General features: G+C 35.3%; 2 protein-coding genes across 2 annotated transcripts in view; one reads left to right on the top strand and one right to left on the bottom strand.

Moving 5' to 3' along the window:
• camk2a (calcium/calmodulin-dependent protein kinase II alpha) overlaps positions 1-5,923 on the top strand; it is a 66,234-nt gene extending 60,311 nt beyond the window's left edge. The window contains exons 18-19 of the mRNA XM_067374951.1: positions 1,200-1,441; positions 3,832-5,923. Coding sequence (XP_067231052.1) covers positions 1,200-1,432 — 233 coding nt within the window. The 3' untranslated portion in view covers positions 1,433-1,441; positions 3,832-5,923. The remainder of the gene's footprint in view (positions 1-1,199; positions 1,442-3,831) is intronic.
• A 2,430-nt stretch (positions 5,924-8,353) lies between these two features.
• Positions 8,354-17,014, bottom strand: sra1 (steroid receptor RNA activator 1). Its single transcript, XM_067376278.1, has 5 exons — positions 16,940-17,014; positions 12,370-12,486; positions 11,472-11,689; positions 11,003-11,111; positions 8,354-10,280 (listed from the first exon to the last, which is right to left on the bottom strand). The coding sequence occupies exons 1-5, from the start codon at positions 16,962-16,964 to the stop codon at positions 10,114-10,116; spliced, it is 636 nt and encodes a 211-aa protein (XP_067232379.1). The 5' UTR covers positions 16,965-17,014; the 3' UTR covers positions 8,354-10,113.
• Positions 17,015-18,198: the final 1,184 nt, after the last annotated feature.

Below are 18,198 nucleotides of genomic sequence, written 5' to 3'. Positions count from 1 at the left end.
GCTTGAGAGTTAAGATCAAAGTGCAGATCATTGTTTGCGGATATCAGAAGGACAAAGAATGTGCGTATAACGGCAGCAGAGAGGTGATGCAACAAACATCAGTGCATACAGCGAAATAAAGTGTAACAGTTCCAACACACAAAGTCCAGGCACGAGAAAGTGAAACTGTCCAACTTGCTCCTGGAGGACCACTGTCCGGCAGAGTTTAGCTTCCAACCCCAATTAAACACAGCTAATCAAGGTCTTATTAGGCAAGTTGGAGCTAAATTCTGCTGGACAGTGGCCCTCCAGGAGCAAGTTTGGACACCCCTGGGCTAGGGTATAAACAGTCCAAACAATCCAAATCAAGGGAAGAAGCAAAAATAATCATGTCCAATAATCATGCCTGATGTCAAAACTCAGGGGTTGGAGACCTCTGGTGGTGCTCAGGGGAAGCAACCCGTTCAGAGGGTGTTACATTCATACTGGTGTCAAAGGCTGCATATTTTCTGTATATTCACCTTATAAATCAAATAGTTGCTATTGTGTGATCCAAAATATCAGTGAAGTTTCTAATTTGTCAAAGCAGTATGTGATGTGGTGTTCAGTCGTGACATCCAGACAATGATTCACAACATTTGGGAATTCAAAATAATACAGAAAAATAAGAAAATATCCAGCATGGACATAAATCAGATGACAGCCTTTTTGCATACTTCACATACTGCATCACCATATGTTGAAGTATAGAAGCCTTTCTTTCTTAAAATGACTGGATCACATCCAAAAAGGCCACTGTTGTTCATCAATATCTTGTTTCTAAACTAAGTTTTTCGATGTTGCAACAGTTGCATTGAAAGTTTAGCTAAAGTCAGACACGTGTCAGATCAAGTGCATTATGCACCAAGTCATGACTTTTTTGGTCGTATCATATGTTGTTGAAACATGCATTGTGGCACATTTTGAATGTTCTGCATTATTTTAAAGACCTTCAAGGCAAGTGGTATTTTTACAATTAAGGAAGCACTTGCGTTCTCTTTCCCCCCTTGATATTTAAAGAAAAAAACTGTGGTTTGGGAAAATGTCTGCTGAGTATTGTGCTAAAGTTACTTACATTGCACACTCTCAAGATTCAGATCCTCTAAGAATCTGTATCCATACAGCACTATTGAGGCACTATTTATTTGAAAAGGTAATGTTTTTTGTTGTTTTTTTAACAGTGTGGTCAAAGAACAGCAAGCCAGTTCACACTACCATCCTGAACCCTCATATCCATCTGATCGGAGAGGATGCCGCCTGTATCGCCTACATTCGTATCACGCAGTACCTGGACACGAACGGAATGCCATGCACTGCCCAGTCAGAGGAGACGCGAATCTGGCATCGCAAAGATGGCAAGTGGCAGATAGTCCATTTCCATCGGTCAGGCTCTCCGTCTGCCATCACTAAATAAGAGAGTCAGGTAAGATGTGTTAAAATTCATTTATTATTGGAGTAAATCATTGAAGATGATTGTATTCTAGTTCTTTTTCTTATTTTTCTGTAGCACATAGAACCGAACATAGCAGTAAGAAGCTTGTGCAGTTGCTGGGAAACAAATAATTTCCTGCTTTCTAACATTTTTATATTTAAAAAAAACAAAAAAACAGGTGGGCTTATATGATACATCTTTTTTTAGTCAGTGATCTCTCAACCCAATCTCACGGCAATTTGTATGTATTTTACGAGGTGGCTAATTCATACGAATTCGTATGACTTCACTTGTACTTTTTTTTTTTTTTTTAATCGTATGTTTTTTACGAGTTGCCAAATTCGTATGAATTAATACGAATGACCTACCCCTAACCCCGCCCCTAAACATACCCGTCAATGGGGTTTAGTATCGTACGAATTCATACAAATTAGCCACCTCATAAAATCCGTACGAATTGGTCTTGACATAGCGTTGAATATTTCATGTTCATTGGCAACAAATGTTCAATATCTAAAAAATGTTTCTTTAACCCTCTGGTGCTGTTCGGCCATTTTGGACTGAAAATTTTTGCGTTTTGTTTTTTCCCCCGAATTTTTTACTTCATTTGAATGGTACAAAATTTTGTATTTTGCTCTGTGAAGATTGAAAATTTGAAATGTTTAGAAACAGTTATGGTGTAACAAAGCCTTGAATACTTCATTAAGGGGAAAAAAATGGTTTCTTTAGCTTTGAATAACAAGGCACAATATGGTTTTAAGAACTGTCATAGAGTATAAAGTAAGATACACTATATTGCCAAAAGTATTGGGACACCCCTCCAAATCAGTGAATTCAGGTGTTCCAATCACTTCCACAGGTGTATAAAATCAAGCACTAGGCATGCAGACTGCTTCTACACACATTTGTGAAAGAATGGGTCGCTCTGAGGAGCTCAGTGAATTCAAGCGTGGTACCGTGATAGGTTTCCACCTGTGCAATAAGTCCATTCGTGAAATTTCCTCACTACTAAATATTCCACAGTCAACTGTTAGTGGTATCATAACAAAGTGGAAGCAATTGGGAACAGCAACTCAGCCACGAAGTGGAAGGCCACGTAAAATCACAGAGCGGGGTCAGCGCATGCTGAGACTAACAGTGCACAGAAGTCACCAACTTTCTGCAGAGTCAATAGCTACAGACCTCCAAACTTCATGTGGCCTTCAGATTAGCTCAAGAACAGTGTGTAGAGAGCTTCATGGAATGGGTTTCCAGCTGCATCCAAGCCTTACATCACCGAGTGCAATGCAAAGCGTGGGATGCAGTGGTGTAAAGCACGCCGTCACTGGACTCTAGAGCAGGAGACGTGTTCTCTGGAGTGACCAATCACGCTTCTCTGTCTGGCAATGGATGAGTTTGGGTTTGGCGGTTTCCAGGAGAACGGTACTTGCCTGACTGCATTGTGCCGAGTGTAAAGTTTGGTGGAGGGGGATTATGGTGTGGGGTTGTTTTTCAGGGGTTGGGCTTGAACCCTTAGTTCCAGTGAAAGGAACTCTTAATGCTTCAGCATACTAAGACATTATGGACAATTTCATGCTCCCAACTTTGTGGGAACAGTTTGGGGATGGCCCCTTCCTGCTCCAACATGACTGCGCACCAGTGCACAAAGTAAGGTCCATAAAGACATGGATGAGCGAGTTTGGTGTGGAGGAACTTGACTGGCCTGACCTCAACCCGATAGAACACCTTTGGGATGAATTAGAGTGGAGACTGCGAGCCAGGCCTTCTCGCCAACATCACTTCCTGACCTCACAAATGCACTTCTAGAAAAATGGTCAAAAATTCCCATAAACACACTCCTAAACCTTGTGGAAAGCCTTCCCAGAAGAGTTGAGGCTGTTGTAGCTACAAAGGGTGGGCGAACTCCATAATAAACCCTACGGATTAAGAATGGGATGTTTTTGGCAATATAGTGTATTTATGCTTTTGATTATAGTGAAGTAAAAAATACTCTGATCGTGTACAGATATTCTAAAGAAATTACAGATTAATTACTACACTATGGCAGGCATGAGTTTAGGGCGGGACTATCTATTTGGTTGACCAATGAAAGGAGGAGGGTGGGTTTGGGGAAACTGGTTTGATAACATCATCATATATTAACATGTCTTGTTTGGTGTCGCTGATGGCGAAGAAATTAGACTATTATTTGTGAACAGACAATTCTGGTTCTGCAGAGTTCAATTCCAAATCAAACATGCTTGAAAATTCTGAGCAAAGTCTTCAGGATTACTTGGAAAAATGACAGGAAGCTGTGTTTGATGAGGGATGAGGCTAAACATAACAGTATTCTGACTCCATTACAGTTTGCGAACTGACCTTTCTCTCTGTTTCTGTCTCAGTCGTCAACATCAGAGTTGCAGGATCACTCGCTTGAGGATGTACAAGCTCCGAGCTTCTCATCTTTTCCTTGAACTTCATTGGCCCTCTGCTTTACAGTGTCATCACATTCACATCAGCATTTATTCCTCATTGCTCAGAACACTTCTTTTATGGATAAACTATGATGAAGCCACTTTGTGCTGTGTGGTATTAATTTTTTTCAGTATATTTGGGTATGTTTACAAAATCAGCCACCATGTTTCGACCATAAGTGTGCAGAAACGTGCTATTTGGGACAAGCATGGAGCAAGTACTACATTCCAACCAAAAGAGATCCTGTTGCCTGTGTTTTATAAAAACGACACGGGTGTTTCGATATATTCTTTTTAACTTTTCTTCAATGCAGTAAACATTTAGGCATTAGTTTTTCAATCTCTCTCTCCTATGCCTGTAATAAAACTCGATTGTAACAATCCTATTGAAAAGGAGACAACAAAATCTTCAATACATGTTTAGATATTTGAAATAAAGTCAATTCCACATCTACATTTAATGTTTAACTGCTAGGTAAGACTATTGTAATGACTTTTTCATGTGAATAGATATCAACCAATTTTCAGAACTCTTTCTACTGTAGTTAAGCACATTGAACAACAATGAATTTCAGTATACGTTTAGCCCTTGAAATCAAAGCTGCACGGATAGCACAAAAAAAAAAAAAATCTGCACTGCAAGAACAGATGGATCAAGGGGGCTGAGCAACCCACTCAACGAACTGTTGCTTAAAGTTAAAGATGATGCTGATGGTGGCATTATGCTTTGTGGGGCTACAGTAACTGCATGTGAGACCTTTGCTCCAAGATTTTTTGTTTTCCAGAGCCTGGGTCTGGTGTGGTGTGCTCAGAGCACTTTGATAAAGTTCTTCCAGTAGAGCTGGTATATTTGTTCTTCCTTTTGTATCTTAGGATTCAGGGATTTTTTCTTTTCACTACAAAAGGAAGTCTCTTGAAGTCACAGAAGCTCTACGTTTGATGTCTAGGCTTAACGTCTATTCAAATTCAATGGAAGCATGTTGTTGTTAGAGAGAGAGAGAGCTTTCAATAATGGGTGTTGTAACCAGTGAGGGAAGTGCTAATCTACTGGTGTTGTTTTTAAAACGCTCTATTTGCTTGACAACAGAAGGCGCTCATCGCTCACAAATGTGCGTTCATATTTATTATCAAGAACAATGGAATCACAGTTGTTAAAATGATTCAAGAAAGAAGGTGGACATTGCTAATTCTACATAGTGATGCTCAGCATTTTAACTTGTTGATATTGTATTCAGACTATTGCAGTTTCTGGGCTAGTCAACTCAGTCTTTTTGTCTTATCTAAAAATTTGTAAGGTATATTAACACATTTTGCATCTTATATGCACAGATTAATGTATGTTCAGATTTATTAAACCATTTACATTTTATTAGTAATACTGTATGAGCTGATTAGTCAGATTTGTCAAATAATGCTTAGTATTTATTTTGAAAAACAAGAATGTTGATGTGATGAATGTATGCACGATTTTTTTGGTTATTTGATTCATTTTATCAAAACAAGGTGTACAAATGTTTGGCCATGGCTGTATAAAACCGCTATTCATCAGGTTTGATTGTGTGATATACTACCATAAACAGAAAACCACCTGCAATCTTCACAATTTTATCTGACAAAGATCCACTCGTAATATTTGAACGAGTGAATTATTATTCAACTGTCATTACAGAACTCAATCCCTTTCCTCTTTATTTACCTTCTTAGAAAGACATTTAGAACTGAAAAATAAAATGCATGGAAAACCTTTTCTATGTCCTCTAGTAACATGTTTCATTGTAAACGGCTACTGAAAGACACTTGCTTTGTGGCCTCTTTGATGTTTTTGTCTTCTCTATTGTTTCAGTACAGTTTATGAAAGGCATAGCAGCATTTTGATAGTTTTTTGACGTATATACTGTGTTTTGTTGAGGCATGCTGTTTTTATTGTCAAAAAGTGGGTGGGTACGATATTGTTTTCAGAGTAAAATGTACTTTTTGCAGTTTGGCTCTAATGCAACCGGGCTTATAAATAAAAGTGCTTTACAAAGTGTTGTTGTTGATATTGTGTATTTGTTGTGGATGATACGGCCTTAAACTTTATTTGGTAACACTTTATTTTTACAGTGTCCCTATTACACATTTTACATGTATTTACTATATTAATAACAGTGAATTATGCATCATTACATGCAACTAACCCTAAACCAAACCTTAACCCTAATTATATAGTAAGTACTCGTCTCAGAAGAAAAGACAATCACAATCATGTTTCCGCAAATGCTTTATTTCGTAACACTTTATTTTACAGTGTCATTGTTACATATGTTACATGCAGTTACTATAGTAATAACTATACATGCAACTAACCCTAAACCAAGCCCTAATCCTAACCCTATAGTAAGTACATGTAGTTACTTAATATTACTCAGTACTTCAATGTATAATTACAGTGTAACAAAGACCTTAAAATACAATGTAAACACACTTTATTTTATTGTTTCAGTTACACGTTACATGTACTTACTCCAGTAATAACAGTAAATTATGCATAATTACAAACAACCCTAACTTTAAACCTATTGTGAGCACATGTTGTTACTTAATGTTATTCAGTACTTATCTGTGTAATTACACTGTAACAATGTCCTGTAACCCTATATTTTCAGGTTTGTTAGTTACACACTGCAAAAAATGCTGTTCTTACTTAGAGTTTTTGTCTTGTTTCTAGTCAAAAAATCTTAAAGTTCTTAAATCAAGAAGCATTTTCTTGACAAGTAAAAATTATTTTCTTGTTTTCAGGAAAAATAAGTCAAAATTAAGTGGGTTTTTCCTTAAAACAAGCAAAATAATCTGCCAATGGGGTAAGCAAAATAATCTTATTTCAAACCAAAAATAAAGTATATAATCTTGTTTTCAGTTTGGATTAAGATTATTTTGCTTACCCCATTGGCAGATTATTTTGCTTGTTTTAAGGGAAAACTCACTTAATTTTGACTTATTTTTCCTAAAAACAAGAAAATATTTTTTACTTGTCAAGAAAATGCTTCTTGATCTAAGAATTTTTAGATATTTGGACTGGAAACCAGACGAAAATTCTCAGTAAGAGCAGCATTTTTTTGCAGTGCATTGTTACAGTGTAATTACACTAAGTACTGAGCAATATTAATTAACAACGTGCTCTCAATAGGTTTAAGGTTAGGGTTAGTTGCTTGTAATTATGCATAAATAAACTGTAACAACACTTTATTTTGGTGTTACACGTTACATGTACTTACTATAGTAACAACAGTAAATTAAGAATAATTACAAGCAATTAACCCTAACCTTAAGCCTACTGTGAGCACATGTCGTTACTTAATGTTGCTCGGTACTTACTTGTGTAATTACACTGTAACAATGTCCTGTAACCATTTATTTTAAGGTGTTTGTTACAGAGTTACAATGTTACAGTGTAATTACACTAAGTACTGAGTAATACTAATTAACGACATGTGCTCACAATAGGTTTAGGGTTAGGGTTAGTTGCTTGTAATTATGCATAAATAAAGTGCAACTAACTTTATTTTGTCGTGTTACACATTACATGTACTTACTATAGTATTAACAGTAAATTACGAATAATTAAAAGCAACTAACCCTAACATTAAGCCTATTGTGAGCACATCGTTACTTAATGTTACTCGGTATTTACTTTTGTAATTACACTGTAACAATGTCCTGTAACCATTTAATTTAAAGTGTTAGTTAGTTACATTGTTTCAGTGTAATTGCACTAATAACTACTGAGCAACATTAAGTAACGTCATGTGCTCACAATAGGTTTAAGGTTAGGGTTAGTTGCTTGTAATTATTAATTATTTACTGTTATTACTATAGTAAGTACATGTAATGTGTAACATGTCAAAATAAAGTGTTACCGGAAAAGGAAATTGTCTTTTTTTCACTATTGTGATGCTCATCCCAATGAAACTGCTTATTTAAAAAAAAAAAAAAAAAAAAACTTGATTGGGAACTAATAGGATTATTGTCATTTGCTAAATATTACGAGTGCACATTATTATTATTTTAAATTATGTGCATTGATAAATAATTTCTAATGAATACTATAGAAATAAGAATTGTTGATTTTGATTTCATAGTGAGTTTAATGAAACAGTATGACGAAAAAATGACACAGTGGACTATTAAAAAAACCCATCTCGAGATTAAAGTTGTTAAATTTCGAGAAAAAAGTCGTTACATTTTGAGAAAAAAGTCGAAATAAAATGTTGAGAATAAACTCGTTAAATTACGAGAAAAAAGTCGTTAAATTACGAGAACAAATTTGTTAAATTATGAATTTGTTCTCATAATTTAACAACTTTTTTATCGTAATTTAATGACTTTATTCTCAACATTTTATTTAGACTTTTTTCTCGAAATTTAACAACTTTAATCTCAAGATAGTTTTATTTTTTTATTATTGCTTGGCCCTAATCCTCTTCCGTATGAATGAAATTTGAACAAAAAACAAACAAACTAAAAACACGTACAGATGACAACATTGTCAAAATGATCCCTATTCACACGGATCTGCTAAAATGATTAAAAATGTTGTATTCTGCCGCCAGGCCAGTAGTTGGCGATGTCACTTTGTAAAGAAACACTACGTGGCTATAGACTGGACACCATTTTTACAAATTCACATTTTATGTAGTTTACAGAAAGATGAGAAACTTGCACTTTGAAACTGGTTTTCAATTTATGCTTTTTCAGGCCCCCAAAATGCTGTTGTTGAGTAAACAAATGGCCAAAACGCATACAAACTTTTCAGTTTTTAGTTGAAAATGGTGAACAGCCCCTGTAACTAAAATGTGTTTCCAAACAGAGGTAACAGATGGCACAATAAACGTTGAATGCGTCTCAATCGGCTCGCGAGCTCCCTAGGTGGCGAATTGGGTTTTTTTGTGTACACTGGTAAAGACCCAGTAAAGACCCTCTTAATCCTTTTGCGTGTCATTGTGTGTATTCATTTACGCTTAGCACTTCAGAAATTCCGTTAAGGGAACATATTGAGTATCAGTGCTTGTTGGTTTTCACAATGCATTGAGGGACTTTTTAGGGAGTGAACATTTCAGCACTGGAAGGATTGTGGGATCAATCATCAATCCCTGACTACTGAACAAGGGCTCCGATTGAGATGCATATTGCACACCCTACAGCGCTCAAACTCAATTACTGCATGCAGCTTAATTTCTTCTTATTCTTTTTCTTCCTTTGGACTGAAGTCTATGACAGCCCATAGAACTCTTTGGAGGAAAGTTATGAATTTAGCAATCTGTCTAATCTTACACCATAACAAATTTGCAGTCTCAATAACTCAAAAATAAAATAATTATGGTGGTAGACTACAAATCAGCTATGGCATGTTAGACCGCTATTTTGCCAAACTTTCCTATGTATGGATCCAGAGGTTTCTTTGATATGCCAAGCCCTACGCAGTTTCAGAACAGCACCACCTACTGGTTAAAAAATATGAAAAATATCTCTTTGCTTATAATATTCTAATAGTTTGGTCTAAAATCATGAAACCGTCTTTTTTTTTTTTGTAATAAGGCATTCTTTGTTTTAATGTATAATGCCAAGAGATACATTTTAAGTGTTTTAAGTGATATTGTGTTATAATGGTTACAACAGGCAGTTTGCCAAAAATTTGAGGCTAGGTTTCAACATCTATTTTATTGCACATCTTAACTTTACTGATCAAATCTGTGGACAGCTACTGATTTGTTTACCTATTACAGTATGTACAAATCCTGTTTACCTATATACAGTAAAGCATACAATACAGTTTACAGTATATATTTATATTTTTACATAATTCAATACCATCTCAGTTGAGCCTGTGAAACTATGGGCTTTATTCGGGCTGAAATAGATGCCAATCAACCCTCTTTTAAAAGCAGATTTTTATAGATAGTAGTAAAATACTTTTCATTTACTGTACCAACATTTTCAATTTCTCTCAAAATACAAAGCAAATTTATGATGAAGAAAGAAAGAAAAGAAAAAAGAACTGTTCCCCAGCACCACCCTACAAAAATAAATGTAATATTTGATGAACCAGATGGTAATGGGCGGTTTTTTAAAGATGGATAATACAAAACTTTACATAAGTTAAGACAAATCACTTCGGCAACTTGTCCAATGAATTCATGCGTTTTCCGAGAAGTACTGGATATCATACGGTCCTCAAGACCCTGGATCAGTGCAGTTGTTGATCTGTTCTGGGTTCAGGCTCCGAGCTTCAGCGATGAGACGCTTGACTCCCACCATCCACTGACTGACTTCAGAAACATGGTCGACCATGAGGCCTCTGTGGATCTCATCAGCTGCATCCCAGTTTTTTCTTTTCAGGTCTGAAACGAAGCACATCTAGCAGGTTTTTCCTCTATTTTGTCAACTTTTACCAAGCTATACAACAGCAGTCTAAATAAATGAATAATGAGCTTCAATAATGTTCTAAAACACTGGGAAAACTTCTCAAAGGGATAGTTCACCCAAAAATGATCCCATGATTTACTCACCCTCAAGCCATCCTAGGTTATATATTTAAAAATATGCTGGCTCTTCCAAGCTTTATAATGGGAGTGAATGGTAACAGAGTTTTTGAAGCCTAAAAAAGCTCACCCATCCATCATAAAAGTAATCCAGGCCCAGGGGGTTAATAAAATGCTTTCTGAAGTGAAGCGATGGGTTTTTGTAAGAAAAATGTCCATATTTAAAACTTTATAAACTATAATCACTGGCTTGTGATAATAACGCAATGAAATATGAGAAATTGTGCGGACATCATTTTTGACCAGGCTGTCATACAAGGAAATTATGAACACATGCAAAAACAAGAGAGAACCAACAAAATATTAATAACTGATCATGCGGTAGTCAATTTTGCCTTTTGACTAAAAAAAATTTGTCAGATGAATACTTCAACCAAGTTTAGAGAGTCACTGAAAACAAATATCCCCTCCAGACATCACTTTAGGCCACTACTGCACACATGACTGGCTAAGTATTCAACCCTCGTGCTGCAATGTTTTACGACTGAACCAGTGAATGGAAGTGAACAACTCTGACTCACCTTGGGACAATCTATGCATTCTATGTTTAACCAAAGGAGAGAGTTTCCCACTTTTCCACATGTCCTCAAAAAGCTTCAGACGCCTTTCTACATCATCACAGATCTGTTTCTGAAAGAAAAAGACAACAGGAACATAAATCTCCATAGCTCCATCACACCTGCCTGGATGTTTCTAGTGTTTTCTAGCCCAACTGTGGTTGGAGCTAAAGTTTTCCAGAGCAGGATTGGACCAAAATTGAGAAAATGTTTTTGATGTTTGTTTCTTGTAAAGACTCTAGATATTTGCTATATGTTTTGTGATTGATACAATTGTTCCATTTATTTACACTTTTTCCAAACTTCGTGTTTTTTATTATTGAAACCCTAACAATCAATTTCCTCCTTATGAAACTGCAGAACCATAAATATTTCTTACTCTATTTTTTTTCCATTCTGACTGTTTTTCCCATTGGTTTCCCATTGAGTTTACCTTCACAGTATGTCTACATGCATTCAATGCCCAATACAGAGGTTCTTGCACATCTTCAATGCATGGCTCTGTCTCCAGCTCTACCGCCTCTGCCGTTCCATCTGAGGGAATTCTTGGACACATGGAAGGTGGAATGACGCTGTCCATCGGAGGAGGAATTATTCCCCGGGGAGGGGTCACACTCGCCACTGGTGTGGATTGCATCTCTGATCCTGAACCTATATGGGCATAAATAATTTAGGTAACACTTTATTTTGAAGGTCATTCTTTATTTCGGTTAGACTTTCTATTAGTAATTAGTGACTTGTCAACTACATGTCAACTAACTCTCATAAGAGTATTAGTAGACTGTCTGCTTAATATCTAACACTTTATTTTGATGCTCGTAACACACATTCTACTGACTATAAGACACTTTGCAACTACATGTCAACGTATTCTACTAACCAAAACCTCAATACCTAACCATCTACTAATCTTCATTTGTGTTCAAAAGTCTTATGGCTTTGGTCTTATGACATTGTTTTCATTTTCAGGTGATCTAACCCTTTAAGCTAATTTACATTTTTGTTAATATTTTGAGCTGTAATGGTTAGAGTAAAAATTCTTCTTAATTTAATTATTTATTATACAATTATTGAGATGGACTGCCCCTACACATTTTATTGTAAGATAAGATTAATTGAGATTGATTGCACCTATAATATTATTATTAATCAAGATTAACCAGATACATTTTTGATGAATTTGTCACATTTTTTAATCAAATCAAAGGCCTGGAAAAGATTAAACAATTCATACAGTACAAAAGTTTAACAAAAATACATTAGTCATCAAACATGTAAATAGGTGTATCAAGATGTAGATAACAACATTTAATATGGAGGATAAGCTTGACCTGTAAGTTGGGGTGCATGAACCCTCTTGTTGAGAATATTCCGCTTCGGTCCACCTGTTTCCTTCTGCAAGCCATAGGAAAACTGCGGTGGGTCGTTCCATCCATGCTCCTGATTACCTGTGCAGAAAACAACATGATGAGTGAGTGAGGCTTGCATATCTTACCATCTATGCTTCACAAAAAAAGATAAAAAAATAAAGCCCAAGCCCAAACACCAGCTCATCATGCTACGGTGCCCTCATCCCACCACTGCTTCTGCCTGATTTTTCACAAGATTTTTCTCCATGCTGTATTAAGCAGGGCTCCAGACTACGCCTAAAATGGTCACATTTGCGACCAAAAATATTAATGCAAGTGATATTTTTGCTAAGATCGTCACTGGCGACAATACAAAAATATAGCTGCAAGCAACAATTAAGGGGCCAAGAACAAAGGCGGCATGATAAGCCATGCCATCATGGCTGGGAGCATCAGACCGACTGCAACTATGAGCAATTAAAGCCATATTAAAATGATTTTAGGCAAAATGGCTATTCTTACCAATAGGTGGCGCTGTGACGAAATTCATGTGGTGTGGTCAGAGTAAGGTGACAATGACACTTGCATAGTTTGGTGTCAAAGAATTGCAGAGATACAGCCTCAGATTCATTTTGGCATCATGTCATAAAATTTGTTGATGCGGCATATAAAAAACGATTTCTTCTATCAACCCGAAATCCATAACTTTTTCCAGCATAGTCCGAAGAAGATACAATTTGATTTTGGTGAAAATCGGACAAGTGCTCTAGGAGGAGTTCGAAAATCAAAATGGTGGACAGGAAGTTTTGCCGACTATGGCAAAATTGGTATCTTTGTTCTCGGCATGACCCAAGGAATCTATGTTAGACCAGTTTCATTACAATAGGCAAAAGTCATTAGCATTTTTGTAAATTTCATTATAACTTTTGACCACAAGGTGGCACAGCCCAAAACATTTTGAGTAACTTCAGGGCATGGTGCCAAAGACACATACCGAGTTTTGTAATGTTATGCCAATGCATTTGTTAAATAGCATTTTACAACAAAATTCAAAATGGGCAATATGGGACAATTGGGTATCGTTCAACTTGGCATGCTGCACCAAATCTAAAGATGTAAATGTAAACTTTTCATATCTCCTGACCACTAGGGTCGTGCATGTACCCTCAGGTCATCGCTGTCATAACATAAACCAAGTTTAGTCAGAATAAGCTAAAGCGTTGCGGAGATATAGCCTCGTGTCTATTTTGGTGTGCACAAATTTGTCAAATTCGTTCGCAAGTTATTAGAGAACGGTTTAAAGAATCAACTTGAATTCCATGACTTTTTGTCGGCATGGTGTGAGAATAATCTGGTTCAATTTTCATGAAAATCAGATGAACGGTCTAGGAGGAGTTAAAAAAAGTTGTTTTTTCAGAAAACGCAAAATGGCGGAAAAATTTTGCAATCGAATTATCTTGAGCCAAGGAATCGAAGAAAAAAAAAAATTTTGTTTCAAGCCCTTATGGTTAAAAAGGTAGCATAAACATGAGTGCAAATTTGGACAGTTGGTGGTGCTAGAGTGACTGAGTTAAAGACTACAAATTTTAAAAAAAAATTTGCATGCCTTTTTACCTGTGTGTTCTATGATGAGTAGCCTATCACATCTTTTGTTGTGTTGACTTAATAAAACAAGATGATGTGCATCAAAGTTTCAGTGAGAGAGAAAAAACACAAAAAACGTTTCACTCACTGAATTTGAGCGCCAAAATACACAGGCATGTGCACACTGATGTAAACAAGCTCATGGTGGAACAAGCGGAGACACACAGAAAGAAAATGCACATTCAATCTCTGGCAGTAGATGCCACTGACGGAACAGCAGAAATGCAGCGGTTACCCCGTAACCTCCGCAAACAAATGTTTTAATTGAACATTCAGATCACCACCAAATATTTAAATAATTAAACTGACAATGAAAAATACTTCTAAAGCATTTATTAATCTTACTTAATGTTAATTTCAACATTTAATAATAGATTATTAAAATCAAAGGATGTATCTGTATTATTTAATGGACCTGAGCTAACATGAACTAACATTGATCAGTTGTATTTTTATGTAATAACTAAAACTAAGAATAACTTATAACAAATGTAGCTATTGCTCATCTTTAATGTTAGTTAACAAAAGTTAACTACTGAGACCTAACTGTGAAGTGTTACCGAAGACTATAGAATAACACAAGACGTGTCACTCCTATTGTTTTGAATGGGAGAAAGTGCAACACGCAATATGGCGGAATAAGTCCCGCATTATAAATAAGAGCCAATCACCAATTGGTAAAGTCATCGCGTCACTGCCGTGGCCGTTAGAAGCTCCGGTTCCTATAGAAACAGTCAGACGTGCGCCTCCGAAAAGAGGCACAAGAGACGCGCATTTAGGTCTGCGCATGCACATTAGCCTGATCCAGCCTGAAGAATACCGTTTTTAGTCATGATTTGAGTGTTTAGAAACAAAATTTAAGAGACAGTTTTTTTTTATTATTATGGTTGCGAACATTACAAAGATGACATTAATGATATATAATTTTGTATATAGTATACAACATGTATCAACATTACGTTCAATGTCATCTGAAAATATAGAACAAAAAAAATAAGACATTAATTGCAAACAGAAAAAGATAAAGAAGAAAGAAAGATTATCAGAAGAAAGGAAAAGAAAAAAAAGTGTAAGATATTAATTTACATTTCGATTAGAGTATACAAATTAAAGTCATTACAAATTTAGGTTGTTCTTCTTGCTTTCTTATTTACAGAGGATGAAATAGTGTTAAGGTACATTTTAAAATCTTTCAAAAAAACAAGAAAAATTGCTTTGTTGTTAGTGAATTACATTTATGGATATAGAATTTGCCAAGAAAATAAATTAAATTTATAACAAACCAAGCTTTGTTTTTATTAGAATCAGAATCAAAGTGGCCAAAAATAATATCTTTAAAAGTTACAGATATATCATGTTGGATATTAACTTTAATGAATGTTTCAATATCCATAATTTCCATAGTTGTTCAGTATAGAAACATGACCAAAATAAATGATAGACAGTTTCTGTGTGCACTTGGCAAAATGAGCATCTTGTATCAATATTGGTTTTATATTTAAGCATAAAATATTTAGCAGGGTAAAATATATTTATTATTTTGAAACACACTTCTTTTACTTTATTGGTAAGAAAATATTTTTGTTGTAAAGTTGTAAAGCTTGCAGGAGATACTGAGATAATATCTTCAAGAAACAGGTATTTAACTTTCTTGTTTCTATCTTTTTTTCCTGAAAAACATATTTTACCTATAGAAGTGTCTATAGGCTCAGGGAAAGTAGTAGTTATAGTAGTAGAGTGAGTGTAATTCTTAAAAAGCATACAGATTACTGTTGGTATCGCTCCCATAACTATGGCAAATTCTTTGGGAGTAACTGGTACATTGTAGAAAGAAATTCAACGTAAGTCATTAGTGAACCTTTGTTGTTAAAAAGCTGACAAACTAAAAGTAATCCGTTATTAAACCACTGATCAAAAAATAAAGTTCTGTTTTTGTATAAAATATTTTGATTGTCCCAAATAAAGAATTTATGGGAAATTAAATTATGTTTATATATTAAATCCCATGCCAAAAGTCTGTTGGTGGAAATTTGAACATTTGATAGGAATTTTTGATAAGTTACAGTTGCACATCAATAAAAATACCTCCAATATATGAAAAAGCTTGTTGAGGGAAGATATTCCAGATAGATTCAGCAATATCTGATACCTTCATACTTTTATATTATGACTTTATATTATTTTTGTAACTTATTTCAATACCGCGATAATACCGTATACCATGATAAAAGCTTCAGCAATATCTGATATCTTCACACGCCTACAGTGAAGTGACACGTGAGTCACATGACAATGACAACATGACGGATGTAGTACATCCGAATTACAATCATAGTACACACATTCATACTATATCTTACATTTTTAACCCTCACAAAGTAACACAATAAGTACACAGTATGCAGGACCACAGCAAAATATGCATTGAAAGAAAGAGCAGAAGAAAACAACACTTTTCTGTGTTCAGGGTGAATCGCACTGAACTTTACAATGTTGGGCTGGTTAGATCACTTTGGTCGGGTTTGGTTTCAGGCTGTGTTTGTAGTTTCATTGTATGGTCGTGTATCTTTAACAGAGACATTAAACACCAGATGCCACGTCACGAGCTGTCAAATGCAAACACTCTAACACTCTAATACAAATTTCTTTAATAGTCAATTAGCATTAAGTTGATTATTATTCTATCACACTTTTCTGCATTAGCCATCTCTCCTGTCCTTGTTTATAACTCCCTGGAAATATGTCACGAAAAGTTCCTAATTAACGTATCCGGGAATGAATGAGATGGACGAAAGACACCGCGATGTTAACATTAACTTCTGCTGTCACTCACACGAATGTCATCATATGTGAGCTTATAAATTAAATGGTTTATATACATGAACTACTGTTGTTTCTGTGCTCTTACCTGGTTTAACAAACCGATCGCTCATAGCAGCCTAGAGACTCCAGCACCACCAACACTGTGAAAACTGTGAGTTCAGCAGCATTTCATCACTGTTAATGTCAAAATAAAAGTCACCGTTTAAAAAAAATATAAATATATTTGTAATTAAATATATTACATATATACATATATTAATACTATATATATTTGAATGCACAGTGTGAGTACAAGCACTCGGGTTACATTAAAATACGTAATTCTGCTGTTTTTAGCCTTTATTATCTTCAGTCAATACATGAATTCACCACCTACTGTTGAGAGTAGTGAAAACGTTGTGTTTTGTTTTTGTTTTTTGTTAATTAGTTTTTTTACAAAAAAAAAAAAATCCAATTGAATTTCTATGGAGTCCCGGACATGACATGCAAGGGAAAAAAAATGAAATTGTGTGCACGATTTACTATTTTGTTCCCTCGATTTATAAATCATGCCATGATTTACAAATTGAGGGAACGGAATAGTAAATCGCGCGCACGTTTTAGTAAATCGAGGGAACGAAATAGTAAATCGCGCGCACGATTTAGTAAATCGAGGGAACGGAATAGTAAATCACATGCACGATTTAGTAAATCAAGGGAACGAAATAGTAAATCGAGCGCATGATTTAGTAAATCGAGGGAACGGAATAGTAAATCACATGCACGATTTAGTAAATCAAGGGAACGAAATAGTAAATCGCGCGCACGATTTAGTAAATCGAGGGAACGGAATAGTAAATCACATGCACGATTTAGTAAATCAAGGGAACGAAATAGTAAATCGTGCGCAAGTTTTAGTAAATCAAGGGAACGAAATAGTAAATCGTGTGCACGTTTTAGTAAATCAAGGGAACGAAATAGTAAATCGTGCGCAAGTTTTAGTAAATCAAAGGAACGAAATAATAAATCGCACGCACATTTTAGTAAATCAAGGGAACAAATTAATAAATCATGCGCTCGATTTAGCCTACTAATGTCCGCAGCTCCGTAAATTTCAATCAGTGAAAATTGTGGAGGCAAATTTGTAAAAAAATTCTGGACCAATTATTACATGTGGAATAATAAAGTGATAATAATAATAATAAAAACTAAATATATTTCACAACTGAATTTTGGAAGGCAAATTATTAATTTTAATGATGTGAAATTGACATTTTTCACATGTTTTCAAATGAAATATTCACTGCTTGAAAAACATGTTAAATTGTACGGAAGAGGATTAGGGGCAAGCAATAATAAAAAAAT

The sequence above is a fragment of the Chanodichthys erythropterus genome, chromosome 22 (assembly GCF_024489055.1).
Source record: "Chanodichthys erythropterus isolate Z2021 chromosome 22, ASM2448905v1, whole genome shotgun sequence".
Taxonomy (NCBI): Eukaryota; Metazoa; Chordata; class Actinopteri; order Cypriniformes; family Xenocyprididae; genus Chanodichthys; species Chanodichthys erythropterus.
The sequence above is the reverse complement of the archived record's forward strand: the minus strand, read 5'-3'. Positions and strand labels throughout refer to the sequence as shown.